The sequence below is a fragment of the Grosmannia clavigera genome (assembly GCF_000143105.1).
Source record: "Grosmannia clavigera kw1407 unplaced genomic scaffold GCSC_156, whole genome shotgun sequence".
NCBI lineage: Eukaryota > Fungi > Ascomycota > Sordariomycetes > Ophiostomatales > Ophiostomataceae > Leptographium > Leptographium clavigerum.
Genome location: NW_014040784.1, coordinates 117,025 through 130,958, shown reverse-complemented (window position 1 = coordinate 130,958; position 13,934 = coordinate 117,025). Strand labels below are relative to the sequence as shown.

Below are 13,934 nucleotides of genomic sequence, written 5' to 3'. Positions count from 1 at the left end.
ATCTTCCCAAATAATTGGGTGACCGATGCCAAGAGACGTTGATGATATCTAGTTTTAAATGTGGGTGACTCTGTGAGATAGGAGTAGTACTCGTACTCTGTGCTCCGTAAACGCACCTTACGCGTCCTCCAGAAATTAGTTCAGTGGAGCACATCCCCTCACTTGCCCCCTAAAGGCTCCCTGGATCGACGGCCCAGGGAGGGTATTTGTGAGCCAGTGGTTGTTAGCGCGAGGTCACGGTGGCTGCCAGCGGAGGAAGCCCTTGTTCCGTAAGCTGCATCAGGGCGCCTCTGCGCGTTGTGTTCGAATCGAGCTGTGACGGTAAGTGGGAGAAAAACTTGGCGCCGAGCAATATACAGCAGCCACCTTGCGTCCGTCTGTACTGTTTTCTTTCTTGTTCCTCTCATTCTTTTTGTCACAATTCCGGAGGCGCGTTCTACCTTGCCAGTCTGCCTGTTTCATTCGATTGTTTGCCCCTGCTTTCACTCGGGCCTTCTTCTGTCTCCTCGCTATCTTCGGCATCCTCTCGATCCGTCTCTCGATCAACCCCCACACTCTCTTGTCTTTGCTCTGTCGCACACATACTCTCTCTCTTCGTCTTTCTATCTTTTGTCCTTCTTTGTCCCTTTCCATAGTTCTGTTCAGTCCAGAGTTCCTCCGCGTTCCGCCCTCCACTCGTTCGCGCAGCCCCAGTCCCCGTTTTCAGCCTCTCGGCAACCCCGGATTTTCGCTCTCTTTACCATGGCCCGACCCATGGATCTGGAGGCACAGCGCAGCGACCTTAACGGTGGCGGCCACGAGAGCCTGAACGACGAGAGCCGCGAGAAGCTCTTTGAGAAGGACGGACAGGATGAGCAGAACAGCAGCAGCAGCAGCAGCTCGTCATCTTCGGGGCTCTCGACGTCCAGTTCGGCCTCGTCCACGCTCGATGCGGCCGAGTACACGGCGTCGGCAACGAGCAAGTGGGCGTATCTGGCGTCATACTTTGCCTGCAATGTGGCGCTGACGCTCTACAACAAGGGCATCCTCGGCCGGTTCGCGTATCCGTGGCTGCTCACGGCGATCCACACGGGTTCGGCCTCGATCGGCTGCTACATTTTGCGAATGCGCGGCAAGGTCACGCGCACAGCATTGTCACGGCAGCAGGAGTCTGTCCTGCTCGGCTTCTCCGTCCTCTTCACCATCAACATTGCCATCAGCAACGTGTCGCTGGCCATGGTGTCTATCCCCTTCCACCAGATCATGCGCTCGACCTGTCCCGTCTTCACCGTGCTGATCTACCGCCTCCGCTACGGCCGCACCTACGGCACCCGCACATACCTCTCGCTCGTGCCTGTTGTGCTCGGTGTCGCCCTCGCCACTTACGGCGACTACTACTTCACTGCTACCGGCTTTCTCCTCACCTTTCTCGGCGTCTTGCTGGCCTCGGCCAAGGTACGTGCTGCCTGAAAGAAGTTGGACGTCTTTCCGACTCGATTTGTTTCCCTGCTAATTGTGCCAGACTGTTGCCACCAACCGGATCATGACTGGCCCGCTCGCACTCTCCCCTCTCGAGTCCCTCATGCGTATGTCCCCCTTGGCCTGTATCCAGGCCCTCCTGTGCTCCGTCCTCTCGGGCGAGATCTCGCGCATCACAGACGGATACACCGTCGTACCCATCAACTCGCACATGTTCTGGGCGCTGGCCGGCAACGGCGCCCTCGCCTTCGCCCTCAACCTGGCATCTTTCAGCACCAACCGCAAGACTGGCGCCCTTACTATGACCGTCTGTGGCAACGTCAAGCAGAGCCTGACCGTGCTATTGGGCATCACCATGTTCGGCGTCAAGGTCGGCGTGGCCAACGGCATCGGCATGTTTGTTGCCCTCGTCGGCGCTGCCTGGTACAGCGTCGTGGAGCTGGGAGCAAAGGCGCCAGCTCGACGATAGGTGCCTCGTCCGCAGATGGACGAAGGCGGCGGCTTGGGCGCGTGGCGCTTGCGTCGGTTGAGAAGCAGGGTGATCTTTGCATGGTCGTGGTATATTTTTATCTTGTTTTTAATTAGCATACGCATTTGGGTAGCATCGCACCGTTAGTTAGGAGGAGGGACATATCGAGACTGCGATTTCACGGGACCTGTTTCATGTACTTATATGGCAAAAGGGAGACGATCGGAAACTGTCTCTTCCGGTGGTAGTCTAGCTGTATAAAAATGTATTAAACATTTGTGAACAAAACTCGGCCGAGAGCTGACGCCTCCTTTATTGTCTTGAATATATTTGTTGGTTAAAGCACGTGGCAGGGAAATAAAGATCTTGTCTATCGTCCCGGTCGCTGTCAACTTTTGGTTGTTGCCAATCCCGATCATGTCTGGCTATGTGCAGTTGGGTGATCCTGAGACATCTTCCTGACAGGGTGCTGTTGGACGTTGTCCATATGTATGAACCGGTGAGACTACACCCTGATTGCAAGGGTTCAAGAGCACTTTGATGTTCTCAAAATTTACAGCTAAACCATCTATTGGAATAGACAAAGTTGCATGAGATTAAATAGCTTTCGAAATAACTGATGAAAGTAAATAAGAGTACTGGAAGCTCTTTTAGCATTACAATAATACTGCAAAAACATCAATCGATAGAGGCACTGTGCGTGTATCCACGACATAATGTATCTTGTCATATCGTCGCTCAAATAGGATAGCCTGTAGATTTATATTGGTATCGTGAACATCAGAAAAAATTTACAGTGTTTATTATTGTAAATAAGTTAGTTAAAAGAGATTGCGTATTTGTGCTAAACTGCAAATTTGTGTTAAACCCAGAGTATCAGTCATGTCTTTTAACATAAAGTCCATTACTATTGCGCAGTAGGTCTGACAGACTTGTTGATTTAGGGCATTCAGGGCTTTCTATTCCTGAGTCGAAAGGAACGCTCTGGGTTGTTTTGCACTTTAGTTTCATGTGTTCCTGAAGCGCCGCTCTCTTTTGCTGGGTGGCGCCTGTTAACAGGCAAATGTTTGCTCTGGACAACGAACTGAAGTCCTTGGCATGTTTTGTCAATGTCATAAAATTGGATTTGTGTTGCAAGGACGGCATGGCATATTGCACACGTCCTTGCCTTTTTTTCATCTGAGCTATTGTACAAGCAAGAAATCTCGCGGCACCATCACCGGTACACCCATTTCCGTTCCACGGACTTGTCGTACTTGCCCGTGCCTGTGACCGGCAAGTCTCTCTTTTCCAGCTCCTGCACGATCACCTTCCACCGACCGACCATCTTGTGCTTGTCGATGGGCGTCACGCGCCGGCCGTAGACAGCCACATTTGGCAGCTCAGTGAGCGTGCCGTCCGCCTTCAGCTCCTCTGCCAGCTTCTTGGGCTTAGGCGGCCTCACGAGCACGTTTAGCAGTCCGCTGACCGTATTGGCGGAAACAAGATGTGCGTCCGCCAGCAGGTGACCGGTGAGCTGTAGGATGCGCTTCGTAATCTATGAAAAGAAGGAAACGAATTAGCCACCAGAACAGGCCGCACGGAGAACTGCAGAAAAGGGAGGGCTTTCGTTCTTACCGCAAACTTCAGCGCCGCATCCTCGAGGGACACCTGCTTCCAGCTGGCATCCCAGGAGCCGACCAGTTCGCGGGCCTCGTCAGCGTCCAGGGCCGTCGTCGTGGCCCCGTCCTCAAGCTCGACATCTGCCGGGCTCAAACCAGCCACCACGCCAGCCACATCGCCACGCAGCCCCTGGACACTGCCGTCCTCAGCAACATCCACGTCGAGGCTGAGGGCCGCCTGCCGTGCAGCAGAGCCTCCGCGGTGCCAGGCTCCCGTCAGGCTCACGTCACTGCTGCTGCTGCTGCTGCAAACCGCCAGCGCCTCTAGGACAGCCTGACGCGCCAGAACCTCAAGAGCGGCAGAGTCTGTGACCCGTTGGGCAGGTCCGAAGCCGCGGAACTCAAGCGCGGGGTCCCAGTGCCGGCCGTCCTCCCACCAACCGTCCAAACCGCCGACCTCTTCCAGCCCCTCGCCCGACTCGGCCGGTACGTATGTCGCATCGCCCACGTTTCCTGGCCGTGGTGCTGTCTCGACTGGACCCGGCACGGCCAACACTGGCACCACCGGAGTCACTGTTGCCGCCAGCTCGACGTCCTCAGCCGCAGCCACGGCCACCGCATCTTCCGTCGGAGCTTCCCCTGTCGTCTGGAGCCGCGTGGCCGACAGGCTGAATGGTCTTGCGTGGATTCCCGCAGTGGAGAAGGTACTCCGGCTGGCCAATGGCCGTGCTGACGCTGATGCTGATGATATTGCTGCTGCTGTGTGGCGTGAAGGATGTTGGCGGGGCAGCTGTGCGGCCAGGCGCCGGCTGGGCTGTGCAGCCTCGCAGGGGGCACACATGCCCAGCGGCTTGGGTACTCTCGATATTCGGCGCATCGTCACGGCAGTCCCGGTATCCGTTCTTGCTTAGGCTGGCTCCGGAAGGAAGGAGGAGAAAGGGCTTTTTCTCACGAAAACCAGCTCCAAAAATTTGGGCCGTTCAATGGCCTTGCCGAACCTGGATTAGCGCATTGAAACGGGCTGTGCGCCACAGTGTGGCTGCCCACGGCTGTCTGTGGCGCCTCTCATTCGCTCGTATCCATTCATTCGACGAGCAACATCAGCGGTGCTGAGCGAACGACATCGTCCAGTCGGCAAACGCCATTGCAAGGGACCACATGATGGCACGAATACATTTGATTGTAGCCGCTCTGAGCGTGCTTCTGGCCCTGGTGTCGGCAACCTGTGAGTGCTGCTGTGCTTTCGGCTCGCTGCGTGAAAGTCTTGCTGACGAGGGCAATGAGCCCTTTCCAGCTGCGCCCTCCTTTTGCAAATGCACCTGTTTCAAGAACAGCACCATCATACCTCTGAACCCGCCGCACGAGCAGACGCCGTCCGACGGCACTGGTGGGCAGTCTGTTGGCCTCGCCCGCCGCTGGTCCCCGGCCTCGGATGGCGCCGGCGCTCTCCAACAAGACTGGGCTGCGACAGAAGCACAGCTCGACCGTCGTGCTACTGGCGACAACACATCTTCTATCCTCCTCGCGCGTGCCGGTGCCGCCTCCTGCAGCCGCTGCAACCGCGCATACTGCCTCAGCTCTGGCTTGCCCATCTGTCGCGACGCCGAAGAGAAGGACGTGGTGGCGGCGTGTTTCCAGCGCGACAGCCGCAAGGACCAGATCATCGTGTGGTGCTTCCTCATTGGCACCAGTGGCTTGCTCGGCTGGGCAGCCGTAAAACACCTGGTGGCCGCGCGGGCGGCACGAGCGACTGCCGCACTGGACTCGCCGTTGGGTGGCCATGGCGGCCGACGCCGGGCTGAGTCGAGCCCAGGGTTCTTCCGGCGGGTAGCAGACATACTCCGTATAAGCAGGCGTGGAAGTGGCGCAGGGGGCAGCAGCGGAGGTGGCGGTGGAAACGCTGGCGGCCTACGAAATCCATTCTCACCGAGGACAACAGAGCTGCGCGGGCAATACTCGCCGCTGGCTGGTGGCGTCACCGACTGAGGGTGCAGACAGGAGAGAAATCGACGGCAGAGGTTCATTGTAGAGGTATATATGCAGCATGTGGCAGGCGCTGATTATGGTTCTGATTTCTACGGGTAGCATGCAAACAACGTATAAATGGAGAAGGCATCTTGGTGAGCACGGTAAGTTTTCGATGTATGACTAGTAGCACATGCCTCGTACCATTTCTCTGGTATCAAAACTGTAGTATGTTGGACCGATATAAATTCAACTGTCCCCTTTTCCAATTCCAAGCGCGGCTGGAAAACCAGTCATATATGTATGGCTTTTGAGTTTCGACAAATCATAACGCCGTAACGCCCATCCTACATTGTGGTTGGTCAATTTTGTCTACGCATGCAATGCCCCGATATGAAAAGAGCCGCGTCCAAGCCGTCCTTTTGCCGGTTACTCCTCCTCCAGAAGAGTCGTCTTCGGGTCGTCCACGACGCCGGTGGCGGTGCCTGCCAGCACCTTTCTTCGCTCACGTACGGCAGACGCCAGGTCCTCGAGCACAGTCACGGTGTCCTCCCAATTGATGCAGGCGTCGGTGATGCTGACGCCCTTCTTCAAGGCCGACGGGCCCTCAGCCGGCACCTTCTGGCTGCCCTCGTTGATGTTGGACTCAATCATAACGCCAATCAGAGCCTTCTCGCCCTCGCGGAGCTGGTCGGCAACACACTTGGCAACCTTGGGCTGGTTGCGGTGGTCCTTGCTCGAGTTTCCTATGTTGCTGTCAGTTATGAACGGGATGAGAGGACAGAGAGACGGAACGGACCGTGCGAGCAGTCGACCATGATGGCCATCTTCTGGCCCTTCTTGGACAGGGTCTCCTTGGCAGCCTGGATGTGCTCCTTGGAGTAGTTGGGGCCGTGGGTGCCGCCGCGCAGGATGACGAAGCCGTGCTCGTTGCCGGCAGTGCGGGTGATAGCAGCAAGGCCCTGCTTGGTGACGCCCATAAAGTGGTGGCGCGAAGCAGCAGCGCCAATGGCGTCAATGGCGACGCCCAAGTTGCCGTCAGTGCCGTTCTTGAAGCCGACGGGGAAGGACAGGCCGGAGGCCAGCTCTCGGTGCAACTGGCTCTCGGTGGTGCGGGCACCAATGGCGCCGACGGAGATGAAGTCGGCCAGGAACTGGGGCGAGATGGTATCGAGCATCTCGCTGGCAATGGGCATGCCACCAGTGCCGGTCAGGTCGCAGAAGAGCTGGCGGGACACGCGCAGACCCTTGTTGATCTTGAAGGTCGAGTCGATGTCCGGGTCGTTGATCAGGCCCTTCCAGCCGACCGTCGTGCGTGGCTTCTCCAGGTAAGCCCGCATGATGATCACCAGGTCGTTCTCCAGCTTCTTGGACAGCTCGCGCAACCGGGTGGCGTACTCGATGGCCGTGGCGGGGTCGTGGATCGAGCAAGGGCCGACAATGACAAGCAGCCGGTCGTTGCGGCCCATGATGATGTTGACGGCATCGCGGCGGCCCTTGACGACTGTCTGGAGCGCCGACTCCGTGATGGGGATCTCAGAGATCAGCAGACCGGGAGGGATGAGCGGGTCCTGGCCCAGGACTGCGACACCGCGAGGTTAGCAAGACGGGACATGTCGGCTAGGAAGCTGTCTTCCTGTCCTCTCACCTCTGAGGTTGTCTGCGACGAGGGAAACTTCGCGTCCAGGCATGATGGCGAAAGTGTGTGAATGAAACGGCTGGGCAAAAATGGGCTGGACTGTGGGATAAAAAGGATGATACCAACAGGTGGGAAGACGTCGGGCAGATATAAGGTTGAGAAGAGGGCTCAAAAGAGGATGTCGTTTCACAAAGTATGGTGCCAGTGTGCCAGGAACGGGAAAAGAAAGAAAAAGTGTGAGTCAGAGGCAGAGAGAAGGGGGGAGGTTTGGGAACGACTGAACGTGCTACTACTTAATTGACAAGCAATTGGTCGAAATTGCTTGGTTCTTGGAGGTGGACCCTATCCTGTTGTCCTGCAAAGTCAATTGCATTAACAAGAGAAGACTGAAACAGTAGGCATAGAGTAAAAAACACGGTCGTAACTCGATATATTTGCCCGTATGTATAAAATATCTTACATGCAGCCAAAAACGGAAGCCGCCGAACGAGAGGTGGTACCCCTCTTTTTTTTTTTTTTTTGGCCCTGTCTAAAAGTTCATTGCTTGGCTCACCACCTTGGCCCTGACGAATCTTGACACAGGAAAAACATAGCATACAGTGCCTTAAGGTCCGGCACTGTTAGGACCTGACGGGGAAATCTCGACCTCATGTCAGCGCTGCAATAGGCCAATGGCTTTTTATGACATGTCGTGCATCATCCATGATTAGCAGCAGACCGCTCGTTCCGAAGCAGGCGAGCCTGAAGTGGAATGGCTGGTGCAGCCCGCCGTGGTTCGATGGCAGTCCAGTAGGCAGACGCAGCGATTGGAAGTACAGAGTATGGCCCCACTGGCCTGAGGAATAGTAGGGGCAGCCTGTGCAGAGCTGGAAATTCGGCCCCCCAAATACTCCGTACTCTTACATAGTATGATAATGGATGGGCTTGCCAGTCAGCAGGCCCCCAACGTCGTATCGCTCCTAAGTCGTTCATACTCGAAGGTCCCAATGCGCTGCAGGCTGTTGTTATGCTCGCGCACCGGGACATCGCAAGTTTACAAGCTGTTTTGCGTCGTTTCTGCCCCTTGGCTATGCGCAGCGTGGAGATGCTGGCATGTCTTGGCATACATTGCGCTATCCCCGCCGGTGTTGATTTCTGCCAGGCAAGTTGACGCAACAGGCAGGAGAAAGAGACCGTAGCACTTCGTGATGGAAGTAGAACAACGAGAAGCCAAAACCCAGGAACCAGAGATCAATACCAGAAACCGGCACAAGCGGCGTTCCAGATGGGAGCAGACAGCCCCTTTTGGCTGTACGTTGTAACCCGCGTTGTCGCCAATCGTCCGTCTTGAAGCAGCCCTGAAACGGGCTCCTATCCGTGTCGACAATCGTCGGCAACCCGACAGAGCCGCTTCCAAAAAGTCGGGAAATGCAGCGATCCACAGGGCGGAAGATGGCTCTGCATCGGTGCAAAATCGCACCCGTGCTGGAACGGAATGCCGGTAACGGGACCGCGGCCAGATGCCTCCATCCGCAGAAGTGGCCTGGCGTCTTCCTGGCGATGGCCGTCTCCTTGCGCCTCTAGCTGGGCTGAGCAGCTGAATACGAGCCAGTCCGGGCGGAAAACAAGACAGCTTCTGCGAGGCGACACCGAAAATAATGCACCTATTGTAGGTGTCGGGCCCACATAAATACCAACACACCTACCACTAAACCCACTTGAGCCCAAACCTGGCCACTCAAGCTAGGCCGCAGACAGCCCCCCCTACTATGTACCCTGTACGGCCCAGTTCCCGCCCCCGCCCGACCTCGTTCTTTTTTCCCCTCCATGCCTCGCCTCCATCGGACCCATGATTGTGGGCCGAGAGATTCAATGTATGCCGTCTGTCTCATAGCGCTCTTTCCTCTCTGCCTGCGGCCTGGAAGCATTTGACATCCAATTCTCATTCTATTGCAGCTTGCCGATCGATGTCGCTTTCCCCATCTTCTTGTGTCGCGGTGTAGCCTTGCGTTTGCGTTGATCCTGTTCTTCTCTTGTGTCTTACTCGCCATTCCCATTCATTACTGCATCTCCCCTGTCAGCGCCAGTCCCACCTTCCTCCTCTGACTGTCGTCTTGCCAGCACCGCTTCATTCGGCTTGTGTTGGTGGTAGCTGCCTTGGTTGCCAGTGTCAGCTGAGAAACGACCTACTGGAGGATCACTCTTGCATCCAAGCCGCCAAGCCATCCAAGAAAGACGACGGCGTTGTATAATTTACAAACAGTTCTCCTTACAGTCTCTGGATGCCTCCCTCCTGTCGCCCTATCCGCAACCATCATCATTTTTAAACCTGTTGCCGGTACCATCGACGACATTGCCGCACTGTCTGTCTTCTGCCGACCAATCGCGGATCCGATTGTCCGTGTCCGGCTCCAGGTCTTAACGACAGTACAGTCCACAGCGTCATGTTCGCTTACCAAGAACCCGCCTCTCGGTATCCTCGAGGGGTGCTTAAGCGTTACCACGAGGAAGAGACAACTATCGAGTTTTTGAACGGGACGGCCATTGGGTTCAACGAACACAGAAATGCATGTATCCGTCCTTGTTTGGCGCTGTTGTTGATGCGAAGCTGCTTGCTAACTCTTTGCGTTTGACTCTATTAGAAACGGGTGCACACTCTTCCTCTCAGGACATCTCCATCAGCAGCTCGGAAATGGGCGCTTCAATCGGAGGCAGCCCCAGTCGAGTCCATCGCCATCACTCCGCCCGGCTCTTCTGTTGATGACATGTCAAGCGTCCGAGTTCAGCAACAGCATGACCCGAACGATGTTCTCCTGATGGGCGGTTGTGACATGGATATGGACATGGCCATGGACGATTCGGACAACCTGTCAGCACAGCAGATGCCAAATCAAGGCTGCGACCCTGAGCACCACCTGGCTCCTGGACCACTGCAGCCGGACGACATACAATCGACAATTGCCGGACGCATACCGACGCCCCTGCATCCAAGCTTTGCTGTCCAGGTCCGGGGTGGTAGCTGGGGCCAAGCCGGCGCGTCCTCAGCATTACGCCACCCTGTACTTGAAGACGGCGACATGCTTTCTGCAAGCCACGACCTTTCTGTGCCCCGGTCGCTTGACCATGCGTCCATGGGAGACTGGAGCATTGTGCAGAACCGCTCTCTTCCCTCGCCTATTAGTGAGATCGGGGGCGAGGAGAGTCTAAACTCAGACATGGCTCTCGATCAAATGTCTTACCACAGCGGCGGCTATGGCGATGGTGCTCTGCCGATGTCGGCCCATTCACCCTGTTACCATGGATCTGACTCACACCACTCACCCATGCCGACGCCGACGCGGCCTTCGGCCTCGCCCATGGATGCGCTCTCGTTCCCGGCGTACGGAAGCGATGTGGCGTCTGTGGACGGCGACCCGGCCTCGCAATCCTCGCCTAGAAAAGGACATACTCGCAGCCGCCACACCGTTGTCGCATGGACACAGCAGCCCAGCATGAAGAAGTCGTTCAGCATAGGGTACCGCTCTGATTGCGAGAAGTGCCGCAACCGAGTTCCGGGCCACTTCAACCATATTATCGTGTCCTAGAGTGGACGCGGGTCTGTTTTGAACGAGCCGAGTGCAAAGGGCTCTTTACCTGGCCGCAGTCGACAGGAACACGCGTTGGAACGCGCCCGTCTTCGACGAAAGAAGGCGTTTGTCCAGCGGCTGCTGGAGCGGCATGAACCCGAATGTCCGATTCATCACCTAGGACAGATGAGACCAGCACCTTCTTGAAATCGAAGACGCTAGTTCTCTACACTGTTCTGTCCTGACCTATGGCACACCCACACTCTTTTTTTCATATTTTACAACATGGTATCTTCAGATCCGATCGCAACAACTGCAACGCGCGACAAGGGGGGTTCGGGCTACCACCACAGCTAGCATCGGTGCTGAGGCGAATCATTGTCTAATGTCTTTCTTTTAGTTACGCTCTTCTAGCCCTGTCCTGTTAGCTATACTCTTTTAGTTTGTTCTGTTTTTTGTTTGCATTTCTCATCAGCATCTAGTCCTTGCAGCACGGCGATTCTGGGGACCTCGGGGACGGATACAAGGCCTAGCATACACTCATTGAAGGGGCAACACCAGCGACATTATTGTGTATTATTGACATGCCAGATCTTGGCCTTTATAACAGCGAACACAAGCTACAACAGCGAATTGTATTATGCTCTCTTTCAGCATTGCACACAAAAAGTGGAGTACCATATGCAAGAGTGGGAAGTAGCGGACATTGGCCTATCTGAATTTTTGGGTAACATCACACCTCCATGCTCCAGACGCCAGTGTATGCAGAAAAAAAAATGAATGATCCCCGACTCGTTACTGTTGTACATGGGAAGAGATGTAGAAGGACAAGCAGCAGCTGTGTGGAGTCCTTGGGCTGACTTGCCGCTCTCACCAAAACTTCCACCAGCTCTTCTTTCCTGCAGCAGCGGCGGGCTCCAGGCCGAGTCGGTCAAGCGGGCCACCGTTGCGCTGGTTGGCCCGCTCGCGGTCGAGCGCTGCCTGAGCCTTGCCAGCCAGATATGCCGAGTGTTCCTCGACAGCGCGCACGACGTCGCTCTCACGCGCACCCGGCCAGTCGTCCTCTTCCGACAGGCTCTCGTAGCCGAGCCGGCTCTGCGATGAGCCCGGGATCTCGCCCTGCTCCTCGCGGGAGAGCATGGACTTGGCCCAAGAGGATGGAGTTGCAGGGGCGGCGGCAGTCGGCGCGCTTTCGGCGGCCACTGGCGATGGGGCGCCCAGCAAGCTCGGCATCTTGAAAAAGCCATCTCCCGACCGTGCCGGTGGCGGTGCGCCGGCGTTGATGGCCGCCCTCTCGGCCGCAGCCACCTCCTCGACCAAGGCCGTCTGCTCCTCTGTCGCATCGCCTCGCATGTACGCCAGTCGCGCTGCCGCAAGGCTGTCGTCTTCCATCTGCTTCTGGGCGGCGATAAACTCCAGCTTGCGCTTGTGGTTGAAGCGCATCATGTCGACGGTGGTGTAGACAGTCAGGAGTCCGGCAATGGCTATGGGGTTAGCGAGAAGCTAAGATGAAGGTAGCCAGAGAAAGAAGGAAAAGGCAAAGCTTACCAGTAAACCCAATCAGGCCGACAATGGTGATTCTATGCGCCGAGTCAAACATGTGCCGCGCCGAGTGCACAATGCGGTCGAAGCGCGACACCTGGGCGTTCTTTGCCGCCATGTGTGCGGCACGCAACCGGGCTACTTTCTGCTCTGGCGTCTCGCCGGGGAAGGACGGAGGCGGTGGCCTTGCGCCGCCCGGTGCACCGCCATTGCTGCCCGGCGACTGGAACCGAGAGGCCGCCGGGGTAGCCGAAGACCCGGGCCCAGCAGCGCGCCGGGACGCATGCGGCACTGTGGACGTAAAGCGCGTAGCGTCAGCTGCGCTGCGAAGCGGTACCGTGAAGGGCATTTTGTTGTCTGCGTATTCGTCCAGTTTTTTTTCCCCTTGTTCGTGTAGAGAATGACGATGCGGACAGACGGCCAGAGTCCAAATGGGCGGTAGAAGAAATGCACGCAGAAAGACGACAAGGGAGCGACGATGCCCGACCAGAGCAATACTCGTTTGTTGCGAAGAGTCGGGAAAGTCAGGAGATGTCTACGAGTACGCCTTTTTTCTTTCCCCTCCAGTCGATAAGCTAAGGAGCTTTACACCAAGAAGCCGGCGAAAACGGATTTTTTTTCTGGGTGCCAATTGGCCCGATATCTGACGGGCCGGCAACAGCTGGCAGGCTCACTGTAGACGCCGTGTCACGAAACAAGGAAGCTCGCGACTTTCATAAGCAGCCCCCGACGATCTTGCCATGATCGACGAGCACTCCTCAGTTCAGCGGTGGCACTTTGCACAAAAATGCCCATTTATTTGATAAAAAGCGGTATGTTCGTACAGCCGAAGTTGAGTGTCGGCGTTCAACATCGTCCGACAGACTGGAATAATGTAGGTCTAGCTTGATTAAAAGTAAAAGAAGCTTTAGGCAACAACTAACAGCAACATATTAAACATCCTTCCATATTGTCGTCTGGGGGGTATCACTCGTGTTAACTACAGATAATATGGTGCTTTTAGGCTTAAATGTTATGTTGCCAATTCTCAAAGAAGGGGCGAGCTCGTTTCCAATATTGAGCTGTGGCGTTTCTGAGACATCGAATCACATCTCCTATCGAAACCCGGTTTTGGGACCAGCTGCAATATTACATTCCAGCTTGAACAGTCGACGGGCGAGCTTGATGCCCATGCCAGCAGGAGATTCAGAACAATAAACAGCGGCACTCGTGGCGAACCAGAGAAGTCACGGTTGGACTGTCGGCAGAAGCAATCAAATAGATCGTACTACGAGTGTACCGACAATGGTGCGTGTCTTTCCCCATGCGGGACTTGTGTCGTCATCAGCTGGTCTGTCCCACACTCCTTCCTCGTCTAGATCCACTCAGATTCGTACCACACATACGAGTACTCGTACATACAGCTACAAACATCCCTGTTTTATTTTTTCCTATCTGGCGCCCCTTCACCCCCTAATTGCACGTGCTCCAACGCCCGTAAGCCTCGAATGGGAAACCCTAGCTTTTGGGATTGTAAATCTGCCCAGCCGAAGCCTGGTTTCTCATCCTCTCGGACCAGCTGTCAATTCGTTTTCTGGATCCTAGCTGGGGGGGTGAGCTGAGAAGGAAACGTGCGTCTATGCTCTGTACACATATTATATCGTTACTGCCGATGCGGTGACAGTTCTTTCCTTCGTCTTTGCGCACTACCAAAGCAAACTTGCTCTTTACTCCAT

At 55.8% G+C, this 13,934-nt stretch overlaps 6 protein-coding genes across 6 annotated transcripts; 3 read left to right on the top strand and 3 right to left on the bottom strand.

Moving 5' to 3' along the window:
* Positions 1-741: 741 nt before the first annotated feature.
* Positions 742-1,927, top strand: CMQ_2181 (putative phosphate phosphoenolpyruvate translocator protein; the record flags this gene model as incomplete). Its single annotated transcript, XM_014316139.1, has 2 exons — positions 742-1,434; positions 1,502-1,927. 2 exons carry the CDS (start codon positions 742-744, stop codon positions 1,925-1,927), a joined length of 1,119 nt encoding a protein of 372 aa, XP_014171614.1.
* Positions 1,928-3,143: 1,216 nt separating this feature from the next.
* CMQ_2283 (uncharacterized protein) lies at positions 3,144-4,405 on the bottom strand (the record flags this gene model as incomplete). The annotated part of the gene is made up of 2 exons (XM_014316241.1): positions 3,144-3,464; positions 3,545-4,405. The coding sequence occupies 2 exons, from the start codon at positions 4,403-4,405 to the stop codon at positions 3,144-3,146; spliced, it is 1,182 nt and encodes a 393-aa protein (XP_014171716.1).
* Positions 4,406-4,686: 281 nt separating this feature from the next.
* CMQ_2472 (uncharacterized protein) lies at positions 4,687-5,514 on the top strand (the record flags this gene model as incomplete). Its single annotated transcript, XM_014316430.1, has 1 exon — positions 4,687-5,514. One exon carries the CDS (start codon positions 4,687-4,689, stop codon positions 5,512-5,514), a length of 828 nt encoding a protein of 275 aa, XP_014171905.1.
* A 408-nt stretch (positions 5,515-5,922) lies between these two features.
* On the bottom strand, positions 5,923-7,184 carry CMQ_2216 (phospho-2-dehydro-3-deoxyheptonate aldolase; the record flags this gene model as incomplete). The annotated part of the gene is made up of 3 exons (XM_014316174.1): positions 5,923-6,239; positions 6,293-7,075; positions 7,142-7,184. The coding sequence occupies 3 exons, from the start codon at positions 7,182-7,184 to the stop codon at positions 5,923-5,925; spliced, it is 1,143 nt and encodes a 380-aa protein (XP_014171649.1).
* A 2,371-nt stretch (positions 7,185-9,555) lies between these two features.
* CMQ_2208 (uncharacterized protein) lies at positions 9,556-10,695 on the top strand (the record flags this gene model as incomplete). Its single annotated transcript, XM_014316166.1, has 2 exons — positions 9,556-9,597; positions 9,754-10,695. The coding sequence occupies 2 exons, from the start codon at positions 9,556-9,558 to the stop codon at positions 10,693-10,695; spliced, it is 984 nt and encodes a 327-aa protein (XP_014171641.1).
* Positions 10,696-11,547: 852 nt separating this feature from the next.
* Positions 11,548-12,568, bottom strand: CMQ_2115 (uncharacterized protein; the record flags this gene model as incomplete). The annotated part of the gene is made up of 2 exons (XM_014316073.1): positions 11,548-12,161; positions 12,226-12,568. The coding sequence occupies 2 exons, from the start codon at positions 12,566-12,568 to the stop codon at positions 11,548-11,550; spliced, it is 957 nt and encodes a 318-aa protein (XP_014171548.1).
* Positions 12,569-13,934: the final 1,366 nt, after the last annotated feature.